Genomic DNA, 22,463 nt, shown 5'->3' with positions numbered 1-22,463 from the left:
TAAAGGCAGCTCTGCACCAGAGGCCCTCAGGTCCCTGCAGAGGCTTGGGAGGCCGAGTAGAAGGTTAGGACCTCAGGTGGCATGTACTGCGCCTGCCAAGCCCGATGAGAACCAAGCCCTGCTCTTGAATCTGAACATGATTCTCTAAGCACAGAAAGGCAGGGGCCCCTAGGCTTGCTGACTGAGTGGGCAAGAGGATGAGGAACTGGATTTGCCTCTTGTAAAGTGAGTGGCTAAGAGCACTTGAATCTTATCATGAAAATCTACTAAATAGGTGTGTGACGTTGGGTAAAGTTCAAGAGCAAAGCTATACAACTTCCCCAAGCCTCGGTTTCTCATCATTAAGTAGGGAAGTGTTCTGAGGTATAAATGAGGTCATACACTTAAAGCCCTTGGCATAGGCCGGGCATCTGAGGGAAGCCTGAACACTGGGCATTGTTATTGTTCTTCCTAAGGTTCCTCTCACATTGTTCTTTCTTTACAGCAAAGTTGGCCCGAGATGACCAAATTCACATTCTCAAGCAACACCGACGTAAAGAACTGGAAACACGACAAAAACAGTATCGGTGAGTTATGACATGAGATCATGTGGTCACAGGACTGTGGTTTCGTCTATCTCAAGTGCATGGTATGAAATAAACCCTTTCCACCATGTATGGCCTATCACTGTTGGAAAATCACCACGGCACCAGCTCCCGGTGTGGCTATACAATTTCCAAGCTTCACCTTACCTACATTCCAGACAACAGATGGAGAGGAGAGTAATGAAAGAAACTTGGGATCAACTGTACTGGCATGTAGGAGGAATGGGCAGAAAAGTTCGAGTGTACCTTAATGTTCTCCATTGTAGGGGTTGCCTCTCAGTTCTTATGTCTTCTTATAACAATTCAATTATAAAAGTGATATGTGATCAGCAACAAAATTGACAACTCCTCAGCTAACTGACCAGAGGGTTCAAACTATTAAAATTAATAAGAGAAGAAAAATCAATACAGAAATTAAAATGAATAAAAAGGGAAAAGTAAGACTCAGAAAAATAAGGAAAAATCAATATAGAAATTAAAATGAATAAAAAATGATACTATGAACAATTCTATGCCAACAAACTAGTTAAATGAAATGGACAAATTCCTAGAAAGACACAAACTACCAAATGACTCAAGAAGAAATAGATAATCTGAATAAGCCAATCACAACCAAAGAGATTGAATTATTAACTTTAAAATTTCTCACAAATAAAAGGCCAGACCCAGTTGGCCTCACTGGCTAATTCTATCAAACATTTAAAGAATTAATACCCATCTTGCATAAACTATTTTAAGAAATAGAAGGAACACTTCCCAACTCATTGTCTGGTACCCATATTTTATCAAAACTAAAAGCACCACAAGAAAACTGTAAGCCAATATCTCTTAGCAATATAGATATAAACATTTTCAACAAAATACTAGCAAAACTGGCTGGGCGTGGTGGCTCACGCCTGTGAGGATATAAAAGGCATTAAACAATAAGAACATGTGGTATTTATCCCAGGAATGGAAAGTTGGTTTAACAACCAAAAGTCAATCGAATACACTGTCTCAATAAAGAACAAAACAAAGCACATAATCATTACAATAGACACACAAAAAAAGCATTTGACAAAATCCAATGTGATAAAAACACTCAAAAAATAGGAATTGAAAAGAATGTCCTCAACCCGATAAAGGTTTGAAAATTCACAATTGACATCATACTTTTCTATTCAACATTGTACTGGAGGGTCTAGCAAGGTCAGTTAGGGAAGAAAAAGATAAGTAGAGGCACCCACACTGGGGTATAGTATGTAAAACTATCACAATTTACAATTAAAACTATCACCATTTTTATATATAAGATCAAAGCATGATCTTATATATAGTAAATCCAAAGGCATTCACCAAAATAAACTATTAGAAATATAAACCAGCAAGGTTGCAAGATACAAGATAATCAATTGTTTTTCTATACATCAGCAACCAATGATCTCAAAATAAAAGTAAGAAAAAGTTCAATTTACAATAGCATCAAAAAACAATACACATTTATGAATAAGCCTAACAAAGTAGTCTGAGACTTGTGCAATGAAACTACAAAACATTGTTAACATAATTAAAGAAGGTCTAAATAGGCTGGAAGACATTTCATGTTCATAAATCAGAGGACTTAATTTTGTTAAAATGGCAATACCCCCCAAAGTAATGTATAGGTTCAACACCGTTCTTATCAAAATTCTAGCTGACTTTTTTGCAGAAATTGACAAGCTGCTCCTAAAATTCATATGGAAATGGAAGGGACCCAGAATAGCCAAAACAATCTTGATTAAAAAAAAAAAAAAGTTGAAGTACTTGTATTTCTCAATATTAAAATTACTACACAGCTGTGGTATTCAAGACAATGTGGTATTGGCATAAGGATAGATATATAGATCAACGAAATAGACCTGAGAGTCCAGAAATAAGCCCTCACACTTACGGCCAATTAATTTTGGACCGAAACAGCAAGACAACTTAACAGAGAAATAATAGTCGTTTTCACAAATGGCCCTGGCAAAACTGGATAGCCACATGCAAAAGAATGAAGTTGGACCCTTAGCTTACACCATATACACAAATTAACTCAAAATGGATCAAATACTTACCTAAATGTAAGTGCTAAAACTCTTTCTTATTTTTTTTTAATTTATTTTTATTTATTTATTTAAGACGGGGTTTCACCATGTTGGTCAGTCTGGTCTTGAACTCGCTACCTCAGGTGATCTGCCCGCCTTGGCATCCAAAGTGCTTGGATTACAGGCGTGAGCCACTGCACCTGGCTTAAAACTCTTTCAAGAAAACACAGGAGTAAACCTCATGACTTTGGATTTGACAAAGGACTCTTGATATGACACCAATGTCATCAAATTTACAAATCTTGATGTTTCAAAGAACACCATCAAGAAAGTGAAAAGACAAACCACAGAATGGAAGAAATATTTACAAATTGTGTATCTGATAAGGGCCTTCCATTCAGAATTTATAAAGAACTCTTACAATTCAATAATAAAAGACAGCCTAATTTAAAAAATGAGGGAGGATCTGAATAGATACTTCTCCAAGAATGATATACAAATAGACAACCAGCACATAAAATATGCTCAATCCATTAGCCATCTAAGAAATGCAAATCAACACCACAATGAGAGACCACTTCCTACTCACTAGGATAACTAGAATCAAAAAATCAAGCAAGAACAAGTGTTGACAAGGATGTGGAGAAATCAGAACCCTCATACACTGCTGGTGGGAATGTAAAATGGCACAGCTGCTTGGGAAAACAGTCTGCTGGCTCCTAACTGTTCAACAGAGAGTTACAATATGACAGCATTTCCACTCCTAAGCATATTCCCAACAGAAATGAATGTACATGCATGATTATAGCAGCATTATCCATAATTATCAAAAGGTGTGCACAACTCAAGCGTTGTGCACACCCTTTGGTAATTAATGGTTGTACACAACCCATTAATGGATGAATGGATAAAATAGAGTATATCTATATAATTTGACCATGAAGAAAGAATGAAATACTGACCCATGCTACAACATGGATGAACCCTGAAAACATTAGGCTAAGTGAAAGAAAACAGTCACAAAAGATTGTATATTGTATGATTCCTTTTTCTGGAAAAGAAAAATCTGTACAGACGAAAGTAAATTACTAGTTGCCTCGGGATAGGGAATGAAGGGGTGGTCATGGGAGTGACAGCTAAAGGATACAAGGTTCCTTTTAATGGGGATGAAAATGTTCTAAAATTGATGGTTCCCATATGTGTAAAAACTAATATTAAATAGCCTTGAATTGAACACTTTAAATTGATAAATTTTATAGTATGTGACTTATATTTCAATAATGCTGCTAAAGAAATTTAAAAATTAATTAGAAATGGATGATAGGGCCGGGCGTGGTGGCTCAAGCTTTTAATCCCAGCACTTTGAGAGGCTGAGGCGGGTGGATCACGAGGTCAAGAGATCGAGACCATCCTGGTCAACATGGTGAAACCCCGTCTCTACTAAAAAAATACAAAAATTAGCTGGGCATGGTGGCATGTGCCTGTAATCCCAGCTACTAAGGAGGCTGAGGCAGGAGAATTGCCTGAACCCAGGAGGCGGAGTTTGCAGTGAGCCAAGATCGAGCCATTGCACTCCAGCCTGGGTAACAAGAGCAAAACTCTGTCTAAAAAAAAAAAAAAAAAAAGAAATGGATGATAGACCTAAAAGTAAGGGCTAACAACATAACAGTCTTGGAAGAAAACATACAAGTAAGCCTTCATAATCTTGGGTTTAGCAAAGCCTCTTAGGTATGGCACCAAACACACAGACAGCAAAAGAAAGTAGCCAAGTTAGATGTCATCAAAATGTAAAATATCTGTGCTTCAAAGGACATCATCAATAAAGTGAAAAGAAAACCCACAGAATGGAGAAAATACCTAAATCATATGTCTGATAACGGACTTGTATCCAGAATATATAAAGAACTCTGACAACCCAATTTGTTAAAATTCTGTACAAATAATCCAGTTTAAAAATTAGCAAAGGATTTAATTAAATAATTGTCCAGAGAAAATCTATGAATGTCTAATAAGCATGTGATATTGCTCAACATTATTAATCATCAGGAAAATTCAGATCAAAACCACTAGATACAATTTCACACCCACTAATATGATTTTATTCTATGGTTAGAATAAAAAAGACATAAAGACCGACATAAAGACAAGTGCTGCCAGAGAAACTAGACCCCTGATGCTACAACCAGAATGTAAAATGATACAGTCGCGTCAGAAAACAGGGTAGCGGTTCCTCAAAATCCTAAACCCAGCTACAATATGACCCAGCAATTCTACTCCTAGGTCTCTACCCAAGAATAATGAAACCATACATCCATACAAAAACTTGTACACACATATTTATAGCAGCATTCTTCACAATAGTCAAAAAGTAGAAACAACCTAAATTCTGTAACTAAGGAATGAATAAACAAAATGTAGTTAATCCATACAGTGGGATATTTTTTGGCATTAAAAAGGAATGAATGCCGGATGCGGAGGCTCACGCCTGTAATCCCAGCACTTTGGGAGGCTGAGATGGCGGGTCACTAGAGGTCAGGAGTTCAAAACCAGCCTGGCCAACATGGTGAAACCCTGTCTCTGCAAAAGTGCAAAAATTAGCCAGTCAGGGTGGTGCATACCTGTAATCCCAGCTGCTTGGGAGGCCGAGGCAGGAGTATCACTTGAACCCAGGAGGCAGAGACTGCAGTGAGCCAAGATCGCACCACTGCACTCCAGACTGGGCAACAGAGCAAGACTCCATTTCAAAAAAAAAAGAAAAGAAAGAAATGAACTACAGATACATGCCAAACAGTGAATGAACTTCAAAAACCTTATACTGAATGGAAAACTCACACACAGAGGACCCCATATTGTATGATTTTATCTGTATGAAACGTCCAGAGTAGTCAAACACACAGAGTCAGATTAGTAGGTAAATAGTTGCCTAAGACTAGGAGTTGGGCAGGGGGAGCAAGGAGGGAGTGTTAATGGGTCTGAGGTGTCCTTTGGGGATGAGATTATTTCAAAATTAGGTTATAATGATGATTACACATACAACTCTGCAAATATGTTGAAAATCTTTCAAAAGCATACTTTGAAGGGTGAATTTAATGGTATGTAAATGTATCTCAATCAATCTTTTTGGAAGATAATAGTAACACATTATTGAGTGCTCCTCTGGAAATGGGTGGCTGATGGGCTGTATACAGCCTCTACAAGTGTTCAATGGATCATTGTGGACTTTTGAGTAAACAGGGATATTCCTCAGGGTTCCTCAGTCCACACCTGTCTGTTGTCTGTATCAAAGCTTCTTTCATTTAATTTCCTGCTTTGGCCCCTGGATACATTTGAGTCTGTTCCTCCTTCCAAGGGAAAGAAGTGGAAGGAATCGTTCTATGTGGACATTGAAGCTGTGGAGGGGTTTCTGGGAGCCAATGTTGTGATACTTTTCTACATATCCCTCAATAGCTGACACTTCTTACAGGGAATATGTAGTATGTCTGGGTTGTTCTTCTTTAACTCAATAAAGTAAAGGAAAGAAGACAATATAGAAGCAGAAAAATACCTATAATTCATGTTTAGTTGTTTTCGCTTTGTCTTACTCACTTTTTAAAATGTGGGATTGTGCTATACATATGCCACTTTGCATCCTCCTTGCTGCCCTTAGCAGTATAGCAGAATCATTTATCATGAACATGATTTTAGTTTCTACGTAATGTTCCATTGCATAGATGCCCCATCATTCACTTCAACACCCACCTCACTGGACGTTTAGGAGGTTTCTAACTTTTTAATTCTTATAAGCCATGTGAAAAGTCTTATATATGAAATTTTTATGCATTATTAACTATTTTCCTAGGATCGATGTCCAGATGTGAAATTACCAAATAGTGAAAGTTATTAGTATACATTGACAAATTTCTCCTCAAAAATCTTTAACCAGTTTTCACGAGCCATGTATGAGTCCCTATTTCATCAAACACTTGCCATAGCTGAGCAGTATCTTCTTTTTTTAAAGTTTTCTAACTTGCAACAGCATCTCTGAACCCTGTATCTCCTTCCCCTATGCCCAGCCACCCACCGCTGTCAAGGGGTGAGAAATCCCACACCAAGAACACAATTACCCCAGCCTCAAAACTATTTTTGGCTCCATCCCCCGTTTCATCAAAAACATTCCATGAAACAGAATAAAGAAACAAGAAACAGCCACATGTATGTGGGTCCCGAGTCTGTACGGAGGGCTTGGCTGATGGGTGGCACTAGGCCGCTGGATGTGCATCTGGAGGACAGGGGCTGGCCCGCGGGGAGGGCTGAAGGAGAAGGAGAAGAAATCAGACTCCACCTCTTGCCATTCAGGAGGCTCAGTTTGGGGTTGATTAGACTTAAAAGTTAAAGGCAAAACTAAGACGTTTAGACTACAGGTTATTATTTTTCCTGGTTTCAAGCTAAAAAGGTTTTTCTAACAAGACTCAGAACATATTAAATGCCAAGGAAAAATTGGTAAGTTCACCTCCCTCAAGACAAGGACACTCTGTTCATTGAAAGACACCGGGAGAGTGGGAAGCCAAGTCATGGAGTGACTGACAAGAATTATTCCTAGTATGTGAAGGACCTGCAAATCTGTAAGAAGGGGACCGTCATTCAGTAGAAAATGGGCAAGAGGTCTGAGTAGTCACTGTACAAAATGTGAGCAGCAAGTATAGAACAGGTGCTCAGCTTCATTAGGAATCAGGGAAATCAGGAGATCACAGTGAACTGCTGCTACTGCCACACTCATGCCTCCCAGATGCGCACCACTCCAACAACTGACAATGCCTGAGTATTAAAGAAGATCCAGAGGGCTGGGAACACCCACATACCGCCGGCAGGAGGACAGGTTGATACGACCTCCATGGAAAACAGTTTTGCAATATCTAGTAAAACTGAAGCTACATTATAATCTATGACACAGAAATCCTAAACTGGATCCAAATTTGTGTACATGTGCACCTAGATACTCAAGCATTACTCATGATGGCCAAAAATGGCAGCAACTCAATGTCCAACAGTAATAGAATAGAGAAATAAATAATCAAGGAGAATTCTACACAGCAAGGAAAATCAACAAACTGCTGCTAACAGAACAACATGGACAAACCTCACTGATGCCATGTTGAAGGAAAGAAGCCAGAAGCGTGTCTGGCTAATCCATTAGTTTGGAATTAAATTGTTTAGGGAGATGTGTAGTAGTGGAACCATAAACAATAACAAGGAAATGATTATCATAAAGCCAACCATGGTGATTACTGGGGGTAGAAGAAGTGTTGATTGGGAAAGATGGGGGTGAGGGTACAGACAGTGTTCTGATTTTTTACCTGGATGGTGGTCGTACGGGTGTTTTGTGCATTTTTCTGAAAGTGTGAGTGTGTGTATGCACATATCCATATCCATATCCATATCCATACGTATTTTATATATTCTATTTCCCAATTGAAAAATTAAAAATAAAACTATCATGCCATTAGTGTCAAGTGTGGGAGAGTAACCTGCTGTGCTGTGGGTCATGTTAAGGGTATATGAATGTGTGATTTGTTTTTGAGTATTTGTGCTCAAGCCTCTCAGCTCAGGCACCATATCATGTTTTCAGACTTTTGTACCTGGTGCAGTACACACGTTGTACTTGAGCTCTGCCTCCCAGCACAAAGAGCTGTTGTCACTATGCTTCTTCCTCGACTTCCCTCCCTGTTTCAGCCACCTGGCAAAACCCCTGCAGCCAGTTCTCAGAGTACTTCTGACCTGTGAAGCTAGGTTAAGATAAAATGCCTGTAAAATTTATTTAATTTGTTATAAGCCATTAGCACTTTAGTATGAATTAGTCAGAACCTAATTAGACTAGCTGTCTACTCATCCAAGATAACAAATTAGCGGGATTCTCTAGGAGCTGCTTAACATCATCACAATCTTGCAGCAGGGAGCTTCTGGTGAGATAGTTTCCCCCTTTCTTAGATCTAATCATTTTATTCTTCCTGCTTCCACTCATCTGTCCTTTTCAGACACCCTCCTTTGCTTCCGCTCAGGAAACACTGAACTTTGCACTGTCTGCACAATCCTGGAGTTCCTCTTTCACAAGATTTTTCAGGCTTCTAGATCAGAGTTTGGAAGTAAAGCAATGACTAAGAATAGTCTCCATTATGTCAGAAAGCTGCTGCTTCTTGCGTGCCCTCCTGACTCACTCAGCCAGGCAGGGAGGAGAAGCCGACCCAGGTCATAGCCCACAGCCTGTGCTCTCCCAATGTGACCGAATTTGTCGGCATTAACATGTATACCCATACACGCAGTAAATGGCAAAGTGTGGGTGTTTGTTAATCAACATCATTTAATCTAATCATTCTGTGACCTGCACTTTCCACTCATCATTCTGTATTAAAGAGGATCTGGTTGACACAGATAGATGTGGTTCATGCAGTTAACTTCATGGCATATCAGTATCTGAATAACCCATGCACTCATCCGCTCTCCTGCTGATGGGCACGTGGCTGTCTTTAATTTCTAGCTGAAATTAAAGCAAGAATGAGCTTCCAAGCAACAATGAGCTTCCTCACACATCTCTCTGCGTTCTCATGGAAGAGTTACTATAGGGAATATTCCAAGTAGAGTTGCAGGGTTGCAGACCACATGTGTTCTTAAGCATTCTAGACATTGCTGATTGTTTTCAAAAGGCATTCTGCCAATGGACACCTCAGCAGCTGTTTTTGAGATTCACTTTTTCCCTGCATCACCAGCACTTCACATCTTCAGATGTTTTCATTCTTGTGTGTGAAATAGTGCCTCATGTGTTTTCCTCTTCTTAAATTTGTACTTATTTCTTGCCTTCTGTGAATGCACCATAATTAACTCAGCCATTCCCCTATTGACTGATGTTCAGTTCATTTCCCATTTGTAGGTGTGTTTATTTGTTTGGGTTCTGCAGTATAAACAATGCTGTCAGAACTAACCTTGTACAAACATTTTGATGTACTGGGATTTTAATTACTGGCAGATCCATTTCCAGATCTCAGATTGCTGGAACTAATCAGCATTTTTTTTATTTTAAGAAACACTGACAAAAATCCTTTCACAAAATTGTATAGTAATTTACAGTCCCACCAACTATGTATGAAAAGATACTTTTACCCATTCATACATTTGTCTGTACCTAATGACCTTGTTTGACAACCTAAAAACCCCTAAGACCTTGTTGTTGCTTTAATCCGCACTCTTCTGACCACTAACAAATTAAGCATCACAGCATTACCTATTTATAAGCTTTTTCCCCTGTGGGTTCTTTCAATTATCAATCTAAAGGAGCTCTTTCTATATCAGGATAGTATCCATTTATTATATATGTATAGCGTTTATTATTTGTCTTCTGTTGCTTTTGCCACGGAAGATTTTAGTTCTTTATTTTCTTAACAATGTATTGTTTACATCTATAAATTTTGGGTTTCCTGCTTTGCTTAAGAAAGCCCTCTCCACCCCAGTGTTACATAAATACTTCCCCTGTATTTTTGTCTAATACATTTACAATTTCCTCTTTGAGTTTAGACCTTTCATTCATCTACCTTTTTTTTTTTTTTTTGAGACAGAGTCTTGCTCTGTTTCCTAGGCTGGAGTGCAGTGGCGTGATCACAGTTCACTGCAGCCTCAAACTCCCAGGCTCCAACCATTCTCTCACCTCAGCCTCCCAAGTAGCTGGGGCTACAGGTGTGCGCCACCATGCCCCACTCTTGCCACATGTTTTCATACATGCTGCAAAGTAGGGGTGGAACTCTCCCAGCAGCATTCATTATGAAACACATTCCTTCTTCTTGACTTGGGATGACAGGGATGATGACACCCACGGTACTAGCTGGCGTAGGATGGCTGTCACAACATGCATGAGCTCTGGAGTTGAGCGTCTGGGCTCAACTCACAGTTACTGCAGTCCTTTGAAAGTTGTTTAATCTCTCTGTGCCTCAGTTTCGTAATCTGTAAAATGGGGGAAATAACAGTGCCTTCCTCTTATGGGTTTTGAGATAATAGGTTAAACAATGAAAACACAAAGAATAGTATTTGGCACATAGAAAGCAGTAAATAAGTGTTGGTGAGTTTTGTATCATGTACACATAGTTTCTGGGTCTGTTTCTGGACTTCGTGATAGCCTATCTTTCTACTCCAGACCCCAGCACCACCTTTTGGTTATCATAACTTTATAATAAATGTTAATGTCTGTTTTATATCTCACGGTTTTTTAAGATTTTCATAATGAGAATTACTTTGCATTTCACATAACTGTGTTATTTGCTGGCATTTTAGTGTGATTCAGCCTTTCCATACAAGAACACAGCGTGTCTTTCCACCTCTCCAGACCCTGTGTCGTGTCCTTCCAGAGTTTCTAGTTTTCTTCATGCAGGTCCTTCACTTTTCTAGCTACTCTACATTTAGCATTTGCTGTTCTGAGTAGATTTTTCTGTTTGCAAAAATGTTGCTGGGATAAAGGTAAATTACTTGTTTCTTATATTTACTGTGTGTTGGCACCTTACTGAATTCTTTCATTGATTCTAATCACTTGTTTTTGTTTGTTTGTTGCTAGTGAGTCTGGTTAATGTGCTCACATTTTCTAAACGATAATAATGCTCTCTCTTACTTTCCATTATTTCCACTACTGATACTCTTTTCTTATTACATGGCTGGAATTCCCAAAACAAGTAGTTGTAGTAATGATGAACATCCCGCTCATGTTTTTATTTGTTTATTATTATATTTGCTGTAGTTTTATGGTGAATATTCTTTACTGTATTTTGGAGTTTATTGGTTCATTCTAATTTTTGCTCAGCTGAACTTGTTCAATTAATTTCCTCAGAAGGTCTATGTGTAGTGTAAGATCTGAGTCTGTGCTTGTCCCCCTGTCCCCCAACCCGTCCCCTCAAAACAGATTTCCCTGCCCTCATTGATGATGAGATGAGAGGTTTGGATGACAATCTAAAAAAAGTCTATATACGCTTCAGTTTTCCCATTTCCAGAACGACAAGGCAGAAATCTAATAGTAGTTTGATTATGTTTCTTTTCCTAGGGTTTCTATCTCCCTCCCTCCCCTTTCTTCCTCTCTCTCTCTTACTCTCTGCATCTCTTTCCTTCTCTCTCTATTTCTCTCTCTCCTGTCTTTTGGCCATTTTAAAATTTAATCAGTATATACCTAGGTGTGTCTTTTTCCTTTTTTTTTTTTTCCTACCTAGGACTTGTCAACTGAGAAAAGTGATGAGGCAAGTCTCAATCATTTTAGGAGATTTATTTGCGAAAGTTAAGGACGCATGCCCAGGAGACAGGTCTATGCCTTTCTCTGAGGATGATTTTGAGGGCTCCAAATCTAAAGAAGAAAGAGCGGGATATTGATAAGTACACAGCTTTCATATAAGACCAGGGCAGGGAAAAATAGTCATTCACACCTCTGTCTGGCTCAGTGAATCTGCATTTTTTTAAACGTAAGATGACATAAACAAATGAAGCTAAGGAAAAATGCAGGGAATCTGCATTTTACATAAGAGAATATAGACAAAATTGGACAGGGGAACAATCAGATATGCATTTGGATCTGGTGGGTGGGGTGACTGCACTTGTAAAGATAAGTTATCAATTTGCATTGCCATGGTGAAATTTTAACGGTTCATTAGGAATTTCCTTGTGAGCAAAATATGGTGGACGCATTTTTCATCGTAGCCATTTTATTTAGGACCCGAAAGAGGGAGGTAGGTTTGCATGACATAGTTCCCAGCTTGACATTTCCCTTTGGCTAAATGAGTTTGGGGTCCCAAAATTTAATTTCCTTTCACAGACTTTAAGTCTTTTTCAGCTTAAAGAAGCTCTTGTATTTCTTTGATTTTTTTCACTTCTCCATATATTTTTCTCTCTCCTTCTGGAGCCCTTACTCCTTGCATATTACATCTGTAACTGGTTTTCATGTCTGTCAATGAAAAGTGTCGAACTCTGTGAAATAGTTGAAGAGATTTATTCTGAGGCAAATATGAGTGACCCCAGGAGATCCTGAGAACATACACCAAGATGGTTGAGGTACAGCTTGGTTTTACACATTTTAGGGAGACATAAGACATCAATCAATACATGTAAGATGGACAGTGAGTGGTTCAATTTGGAAAGGTGAGACAACTTGGGGAAAGGGAGCTTCCAGGTCATAGGTGCATTCATAGATTTTCTGATTGGCAACTGCTTGAAAGAATTATTATCCAAAGACTTGGAATGTCTAGGTTAAAATAAGATTGTGGAGACAAAGTTTTTATTATGCAGATGAAGCCTCCAGGTAGCAGACTTCAGGGAGAATCTATTCTAAATGTTTCTTATCAATCTTAAAGAGTCTGTTCTATCAGCCTTAACGCTCTGTGTTGACATTAATGCTGATCAGCTGTGCCTGATTTCCAAGAAGGAGGAGAATACAATGAGGAAAGTAAGAGCCACTTACTCCCATCATGGCCTGAAGGTTAACTTTGGAGTGCCCTTGGCCAAGGGGAGGGTCCATCAGTCAGTTGAGGGGCTTAGAATTTTATTTTTGGTCTTTATGTCTCTCATAGTTTCATTTGTGGCTTCCATTTCTTTTTTTTTTTTTTTTTTTGAGACAGAGTTTTGCCCTGTTACCCAGGCTGGAGTGCAATGGCGCGATCTCGGCTCACCGCAACCTCCGCCTCCTGGGTTCAGGCAATTCTCCTGCCTCAGCCTCCTGAGTAGCTGGGATTACAGGCACGCGTGTGGCTTCCATTTCTTTGTAGTTTTGCCCATATTTGGGTTACCTGTTCTTCTATTTTGCACAAAGCACTTATTGGCACATAGTAAGTGCACCATAATTCGTTGTTGAATGAACATCGTCTCTCTCCTAGTGTTTATAAGTTTAGCCTAAACCTTTCTCCTTAAGTATTTTAAATTCAGCCTGAAAGTTTCTCTGTACATAGTGAACTGTAACCTAACTGGACGTGTAAACAGACTGTCACCTACTCTCTTAGCAAGTACGCGAGTCTCAGTCAATCACCGCAGCCAGCTGTTCAAACTGGGCTCAATTAAGGCTGAGCCATCAGCAGCCTGGCTGTTTCTCTACCTCACTTCCATTTTCTGTACGTCACTTTCCTTTTTCTGCCTGTAAATCCTGTCCAACTACAAGGCAGCACCAAAGTCACTCTGAGACTGCTCTGCTTTAGGGGCTGCCTGATTCTTGAATTGTTTTTTGCTCGGTTAAACTCTGTTAAATTTAATTTGTCTAAGGTTTTTCTTTTAACACAAGAGACTAACATCTCACAGTGACTATTCTCTTTGCCTGTTTCTCTATTGAAATCTTCATTCAGAATTCATGTTTGTGGTTACAGAAAGTCTTTTTACATTCGAATTATCTAACAGCATCTCCTCAGGATCTCTGTCTGTCTCTCATTCTCTCTCTGGTTCTTGCTTTCTCTCTCGCTCGCTCTTATTTTTTTTTCCCCAATGAATTAAATGCTTTCTACTTCTTTGTTCCTTCTGCCTGGGTGTTCCACTTGGCTTTCCTCAATGGAGTGGGAGTCCTTCTCTGCCGGTTAATGTCTGTGGCTATGCAGGCCTTTGGCTCCTGTGCAGGTCAGTCCATCGGGGTCTCTCAGGCAGCAGTGACCTGCAGTGGAAGGGACATAGACATTTGATTTCAGGGGGAAGTAGTAAACTAACAAGCAAGCTGTCCTGTCCTCATGTGCTGGGAGGCCATCATCTTCTAATCACCCAAGTGGGGCATTTCTGCCCATTGCTGCTGCCACCCTCCACAGACCAAAGCAGGGCATGGGGTGAGAAGGTCTTTTTGGTGCTGAAAAAGTATTCCACATCTGTCCAAGTGGACTACTCACTTAAGAAAACATGAATGCCATTTTCTGGCACAGATGTCCTTGCAGGGCTTATTGTTTACATACTAAAAAACATCCAGCTCCACTGAGCTTGTGAAATTAGCTAGAGTCCTTGAACTGTCTAGGCAAGAAGAAAGTCATCAGTAATATTTAAGTCGATGTGACTAATGGTAGCTAATTAATTGATCATTACTACCAGTGAGGTTACCAAATGACTGGCTCAATTTTAGATATATATTGAAGATGCCTTGAGTCATTTTCCAAAACAAAACAAAGACACTTGTAGACTTGTCCATATTTTTATGCTTGTTAACATACTAGCATTGGCATTAATACAAACAGCAAAAAGTGGAAGGTTTTCTTAAAGTCTGAGGAAGCAGAATATTATAAATAAACCAACAGTGAGAAATGTAAAGTGCCACATAACAGAAAACATCTGACAAAATGCATTTGTTGTCAGAAGGATCATATCTGATCCATGTTCACCTTTTTTTTGATCCTAAGGAGCAGGCCTTAGGACCCTAATGGGCCAACAGGACACTGTGACAGTTGAGATTTGGGGAAAGTCAAAACACAAGATTGTATTAAATGAACGCAGAACTTTTTTATGACCTAAAATCTCAACATTTTACCTTCCCCACACAAGAAAGTTTTAAAAGGAAGGAGAATTAGGAATACAAATGAAAAAGCTAAAATCCTAAAATGTGAATTTTGTTTTTGTTACTGGAAAAATGGGTCCTGATCCAGACCCCAAGAGAGGGTTCTTGGACCTCCGCAGGAAAGAATTCAGGGCGAGTCCATAAGGTGAAAGCAAGTTTATTAAGAAAGTGTGGCAATTCCTTAAGGACCTAGAAATAGAAATTCCATTTGACCCAGCAATCCCATTACTGGGTGTATATCCAAAGGATTATAAATCGTTCTACTATAAGGACACATGCACACAAATGTTCATTGCAGCACTGTTTACAATAGCAAAGACCTGGAACCAACCCAAATGCCCATCGATGATAGATTGGACAGGGAAAATGTGGCACATATACACCATGGAATATTATGCAGCCATCAAAAACGATGAGTTTGTGTCCTTTGTAGGGACATGGATGAACCTGGAAACCATCATTCTCAGCAAACTCACACAAGAACAGAAAATCAAACACCGCATGTTCTCACTCATAGGCGGGTGTTGAACAATGAGAACATGTGGACACAGGGAGGGGAGCACTACACACTGGGGTCTGTTGGGGGGAAATAGGGGAGGGACAGTGGGAGGTGGGGAGTTGGGGAGAGAGAGCATGGGGTGAAATGCCAGATACAGGTGAAGGGGAGGAAGGCAGCAAATCACACTGCCATGTGTGTACCTATGTAACTATCTTGCATGTTATTAAAAAGACCCCCCAAAACCAAAAATGCAAAAAAAAAAAAAAAAAGAAGAAAGTAAAGCAATAAAGAATGGCTACTCCATAGGCAGAGCAGCAGCATGGACTGCTCGACTGAGCATACTTACAGTTACTTCTTGATCATGTGCTAAACAGTGGTGAATTAGTCATGACTTTTCCAGAAAAGGGGTGGGCAATTCCAGGAACTGAGAGTTCCTCACTTTTTTAGACCATATAGGGTAACTTCCTAACATTGCCATGGCATTTGTCATAAGACCGGTGGGAGTGTCTTTTAGCATGCTAATACGTTACAATTAGCATATAATGAGTAGTGAGGATGACCAGAGGTCAGTTTCGTCACCATCTTAGTTTTGTTGGGTTTTTAATTACTTTCTTTCTTTTTTATTTTTAAGTAAAGATGGGGTTTCACCATGGTGGCCAGGCAGGTCTTGAACTCCTGACCTCAGGTGATCCACCCATCTCTCAGCCTCCCAAAGTGCTAGGATTACAGGCATGAGCCACAGCGCCTGGCCTTTTTAAAATTACTGTCTTTTTTTCTTTTTTTTTAATAAAGATGGGGTTTCACCATGATGGCCAGGCTGGTCTAGTTTTGTTGGGTTTTGGCCAGCTTCTTTACCACAACCCGTTTTATCAGCAAGGCCTTTGTGACCTGTATCTTGCATCAACATCCTGTCTCATCCTGTGACTTAGAATGCCTAACCTCCGGGGAATGCAGCCCAGTAGGTCTCAGCCTTAATTTACCCAGCCCCTGTTCAAGATGGAGTCACTCTGGTTCGAACACCTCTGACATTTTCAGTTTAAGTTTAGTCAATAAGTAAACAAAAGGAAAAGTAAAATAAACATTTTTCAAAAACCCAAATGCCCAATGCCACAGGATAAGCTTCAAAGATGCCAGATTTGAGCATGTTTACTGGATGCAGTGCATGGCTTGTTTTGCAGGAAGCTGTTTTGATTTTAACAATCTCTGAACCTGCTATTGGCCAGCAGGTGAGAGAGGGAAGCCTTTCAGCCATTTGTGCCTGGAGCACTCTGCCAGGCAACCTGCTGCTTTATGGCCCTATTGTGAAGGCGTAAGAACTGTCCCATTTCCTGAAATGCCACACTCAGGACTTGCATACAGTCCAGGGCACACACTGACCAAGTTGGCAGAATGGTGGATATCCAGGTTGGGCATGGCTGGGCAGCCTTAGCCCCTTCTACCTCCAGCGACTGGCAAGGCAGGCCTCTGCTGTTCAGTGACACCTCTAGTAAGTGAGGTCTCCTGAGGCTATCTTCAGAGCTTTATACGCACTGGTGCCCCCCTGTACCACCGTAAGCCCAGTCCCAGGGTTCCCACTCTGATGCTCAGGGCACAGCAAAGTTGGTGCTGCTGGACTTTGGAAGAAGTTCCAGAACCTTACTGGATATAGGATCAGCCTGCGATGTGTTGACTTTTTTGTGGGTACATCTACCTCCTCGTGTAATATCGTCAGACAGTGTAGGCAACCCCCAGCTGAGGAAGCAGACCAAAGGCCGGCATTTAATCTAATTTCTTCTCCTTTCTCATGCTCAGATGGATGGAGTGGAACCCTGGCTTCCCCTTGAGCATTGATGCCAAATGCCACAAGGATTTACCCCGTGATATCCAGTTTGATAGTGAGAAGGGAGTGGACTTTGTTCTGAATTACTCCAAAGCGTAAGTTTATGAGAACTGAGGGATGCTGGGCAGCCCCTCCAGTGGCTGGTGCTGAGTAGGACCCTCATTTCTTTCTTCATGGGGTCCTTGGGTTGAGAGAACAGCCTAGCCGAGCAAAATGCTTTGATGATATGTTGGTCATAGGAGTGGATTTTCAGCGCACATTGCCGGACAACCAGTCTCTAAAAAAAAGTCACAACCTAGAGGACTCCAAACACAAAACATAGATGTGTTTTTGGCCCAAAGCAGGGGTCTTCAGTTGGAATGCCTCTTCCCCATCCATATCTCATCCCCTCTATGGCCACTTCAAGGGTGTGAAGACTTTGTGTTCAGGCTGTCACCAAGATGGCAGGTACTATGGTAAGGATGGCCAGAATGCTAGAGCTGACCCCATGACATACGTCCCCTGTTCCTGCATCACAACCCCATGACGGAGGCACAGTCATTGTCCCCATTTTGCACTTAAGGAACTGAGGAATACGGAGGTTGAGTACCTTCCTTGCCCAAGGCCCCCAGCTAATAAATGGCAGATACGGGTTCTGTGCACCTTTGTTTAATCGGAATGTCTGCAGGGCTTTTTAAAGCTTGCCCAGCCTATCTGGAGAATCCAGGCTACTTGTTAAACATATGGATCCCCTGACCTTAGCCCAGGGCTAGTGGAGGGGTCTTTAAATCTGCACATTGACCCTGTAGGGAATTTAAAAAATCATATCAGTTTGACAAACCCTAAATCCGTGGTTCTTAAACCAGACTGAACCTTATGGAATCCAAAAAGTATCTGAGACAGGTCTCGGTCAATTTAGAGGTTTATTTTGCCAAGGTTAAAGACATACATGGAAAAAAAGGAACACAAATCCACAGGAACATTCAGTGGTCTGTGCCTTTTCCCAAAGATGCCTTTAAGGGCATCAATATTTAAAGGGGAAAAGCAGGCTGGAGGGAGGGGATGGTCACGTTACTGAATCCACATGCGGCAACAGAAAAGGGGCAGGTAGGGGAATAGTCAGTTATGTATTCCTCTTGTGCTCAGTACATCAGCACTTGATAAGATGAACCCAAGAGCTACCTGTGGAGGTTTTTAACCTTTTATCTGTGACTGTCTTAGTTTCTTGCACAACTCAGCTTTCAGCTTAATTTTTCTCTTTTGGCAGAGTGAATTGGTGTCCAAAGATTTTCTTTTCCTTTTACCCTGTGTAAAAGGATTGATGGTGAATGGATGGTTGGATGGATGAATGGAGGAATTAATGGTGGCGTGAAAGCCAGACTGTCCCTTTCTTATGTCTGCTCAGAGGAGCGTTACTCCTCTGAGGAGTGTTAGCACCTACCAGTGCCGGGCCAACCCTACACCCACAGATGACATTCTACAAGGGTGGGACCCTGGCCTTGGGTCTGTACACCCAGCAGGCAGACAGGGCTGAGAACCCAGTCAATCTTCAAAGCTTAAAATAATATTCATTTATAAACACTGCTCATGTGTTCTGGGGGGCACAATCATCTATTTTAAGCTCCATGGCCATCCTGGGAGGTAAATAATATTACTGACCATTTCTAGGTGAGGAAACTGAGGCTCCAGGGGGTCAAGGTGAAGGAATTTGCCTAAAGTCATTTAGGCAGAAATTGGCAAAACCAGCATTTGAATCCAATCTGTTTGGGTCCAAAGCTGGGACATTTTTTTTCTACCACAATTGGGGTCTACTAGAGTGAAAAATTAAAGCCAAACATCTGGACTAGTAATCCAGAATACCCAACATCTCCCTGGAAACATCACGGCAGTTAAGGGCTCACTTCCCCTCCTCTACTCTGGGATTGGGATTGCTGATCAAAGCCATGTAGCTTTAGTAGGGTAGGTCCCATGCAACAATCAGGACAGAAGGTCCATGTGAAAGAAGCAGTTTGGAGAGAATGATAAGGATGGTGGGGTTGTGAGGGGGAGAGTAGTGCCACCTGGGCTTAGTAATGGTGGAGGAGGGGCTGGAGGAATACAGGATCGATGGACAGAAAAACAGATGGATAGGCAGATGGATGGGTTGAGGGATGGATGGATGGTCAATGAATGGATGAAGGGAAGGAGGAAGGAGGGAAGAAGAGATGAATGGTGGATGGATGGAAGGATAGATGGAGAAACTGATGTATCAATGGATTGATTGATGGAGGGTGGTGAATGGATGGTAGACGGAGGAAGTGTAGATGGATGGATGGATGGAGGAATTAATGGTGAAGGCCAGACTGTCCCTTTCTTATGTCTGCTCAGTGTTTCTGAAGATCATTGTCATCTCTGTATCTCAGGAGCCTCTGTATCTTAGCTATCACAGGATAGGTGCTCATTAAATCCTATTAAAATGAAAGTGTGACCAGCTGGGTCACACTTTCATTTTAACAGGGTTTAATGAACACCTATCCTATGGTATAGATGGTAACTGTGCACCCCTGTCTTGTATATCCCCATCATAGCTAATGGCAGCCTAGATACATGGTTCTCGATCCTGTGTGTTTAGTGTTACAGATTCCATGCTGCCCACCCCGCACAGACCATGGAACCAGGGGCTCTGCAGTCCAAGTACAGTTATATTTTAAGGGTCCTGGGAGATTCCAGTGTATAGCCAGGATTAAGACCACTGACCTGGATGCCTCCCTGGGCCTCCCCACTCCCCACACATGGTTGCATCTATTTGCTGAGTTGAGTCCATCTGCTGGGTCCCAGGGAGCGTGTCCCTCCTCTCCCAGCTCCACCATCTCCTGGGTGAGGGCAGGAGCATCTTTCCCGCTGCCTCCCTGAGCTCCATCTCTTAAGGCACTGGGAGGTCTTATTCTCAAGTGCATGTATAACTTGTTGGAGGCTGTCTCTAAAAAGCAAATATAATTTCTTGGTTGGCTCAATTACAGGTGAGAGCCCAGGTATCTCTGCCCAGAAATGGAGACACTCCATAAGGACACACCCGCCCCTGCCGTCTCTTGGGTCCCACGTGCATAGGACCCTTCACCCTGGGGATCCAGCAGGGCTTTGCAGGGCCTCTCTTGTCTCTGCCCTGGCTGTTTCCTTTTCCACACCCGTCCTTTCTACTTCTTGGCCAAGACATGGGTGAGGGGCCCCTTCTTGCAGAAGCTTCTAGAAGCCCTGGGCCTCAGTGAGGTCTCCTCTGCTGTGTTCCCCAGTGCCGCCACCCTGCCCCTGTCTCAGCCCCAGCAGTGCAGCTGCCCCATGTTTCTCCACATCATCCTGTCACTTAGCCCCTTGGATGATTGCCTAGTGGCAGGAGCAGAGCAAAGGAATCCTGAGAGGGGCCCTTCTGTCCCTCCTGGAGCAGCAGGCCAGACAGTCAGCTTAGTGCCCCCTCTGAGTACCACTCTGTGTCGGCACAGTGGACGGAGACCCTTGAGCTCTGAGGAGGAGAGAAGAGGTGCCCCTGCATTTGAGGAGCAGAGCCAAGGGGGCTGGACCACAAGGAAGCAGCTCAGAGAAGCCTGTCTGGGGCTGAGGGGTTCCTGGGAGAGGGCCCTGGGCTGGTAGGGGGGACCCTAGGGAAGTCATCTGAGTTCCCTGACCATTGGTGACCTCAAACCAACAATGAGACCCCAGCTCTTCCCCAGGGTTGTTATGAGATTAAAATGGGACCACACACATCAGCTCCTCAGAGAAGTTTCTCCCTAAAGAGAGCCTTTAGTCTTCTCCATTCTTGGTGAGGGGGTCAGGCCCTCTGGGACCAGCGTCACCACCATCACACACCGGCCTAGGGCTGCACTCTTGGAAGGACCCCTGCGCTTGGGGGCTGGGCAGGAGGACCTTCGCTCCACCTGGGTGTCCTCTCTGATGGGACCCAGGAAGGTTTTGGAGCGGGGGGCCATCTGACTAGGTCTTACTGGAGCCTGGAGTATGGCGCAGGGCGCTGCAGCAAAGAGAGCACTGTGGGCACAGGTGTGGTGAGGACAGGCCGCCCGAGAGCCAAATGGTTTGCGAAATTTCCTGGTGGTGTGGAGGGAGGAGCAGCTGATGTGTTCACCATCCATTCCGTTTGCAGCCTGGAAGGCGATTGCAGCAGGTGGCAGGGCTGATAACCGAATGTCCTCGTTAAAGGAAATTGAGAAAGAGAGTTTCCTTTCCAGTGGGGTGGAACAGTGCAGAAACGCGGCTGATCCTGGGAGAGGTGAGGGCCAGGCGTGGCGACTCACACGCCCTGGCATTCCCCCCAGGAGACCTGGCGGGGGCAGCTCGAGGAACGGTCGCGAGTGGAGCCGCCCTCTCCCCAGAACCACAGGGCGTCTTTCCGTGAAGGCGGCAAGGGAAATGCCAGTCTGTGCCGCCGCGGTGGACGTAGAGGCGCTATAAGCCCGACTTTCCCACGTCCAGGGGCAAATGGGGAGGCGTGACAGTCAAGTCGCGCGGAGGCTGTCCCGGCCGCCTTTGCGATCAGGTGAAGGCGCAGAGGCGGGGAGGCCGGACGGAGCGCAAGTCACTGGCGAGAGGCCGAGAGAGAACGCGGGGCACCGGGCCCGGGGGTCATTTACAAGAGACGCTGGGCACGAAGGAGGCTGGGGCGAAGATGAGTCCAGGGGTGGGCGTTGGGGTTGAGAGCGCTGCGGATCCGGGCTGAGCCGAGCAGCTGCTGTGGGACTCCCGGCAAGGGACGGGGAAAAGGGGGCCTGGGGCCGGGCAGAGGCCAGGGCGTGCGCTATGAGGGCAGCCACTCCCACCCGCCCTGCCCTAGCCCCGCAGGCCAGACACCTGCCCCCTGTTCCAGGCTACCCAGCTACAGGAATAGCAGCCTCCTGAAGGGGGATGAGGGGCAGGGCGTCGATGCGGAGGCTCACGCCTATAATGCCAGTGTTCGGGGAGGCTCAAGCCGGAGGATCGCTTGAGCCCAGGAGGTGGAAGCTGCAGTGATCTCGCCACTCCTGCCTGGGCGACAGAGTGAGACTGTCTC

General features: G+C 42.9%; 1 protein-coding gene across 3 annotated transcripts in view; it reads left to right on the top strand.

Moving 5' to 3' along the window:
* ALOX5 (arachidonate 5-lipoxygenase) overlaps positions 1–22,463 on the top strand; it is a 60,605-nt gene that overhangs the window by 13,274 nt on the left and 24,868 nt on the right. For all 3 annotated transcript variants that reach the window (XM_017518810.2, XM_017518809.2, XM_037735015.1), the window contains exons 3-4: positions 485–566; positions 17,422–17,544. In XM_017518810.2, the coding sequence (XP_017374299.1) occupies positions 485–566; positions 17,422–17,544 (205 nt within the window). The remainder of the gene's footprint in view (positions 1–484; positions 567–17,421; positions 17,545–22,463) is intronic.

Source organism: Cebus imitator, unplaced genomic scaffold (assembly GCF_001604975.1).
Source record: "Cebus imitator isolate Cc_AM_T3 unplaced genomic scaffold, Cebus_imitator-1.0 Scaffold704, whole genome shotgun sequence".
Classification (NCBI taxonomy): domain Eukaryota; kingdom Metazoa; phylum Chordata; class Mammalia; order Primates; family Cebidae; genus Cebus; species Cebus imitator.
The sequence above is the reverse complement of the archived record's forward strand: the minus strand, read 5'-3'. Positions and strand labels throughout refer to the sequence as shown.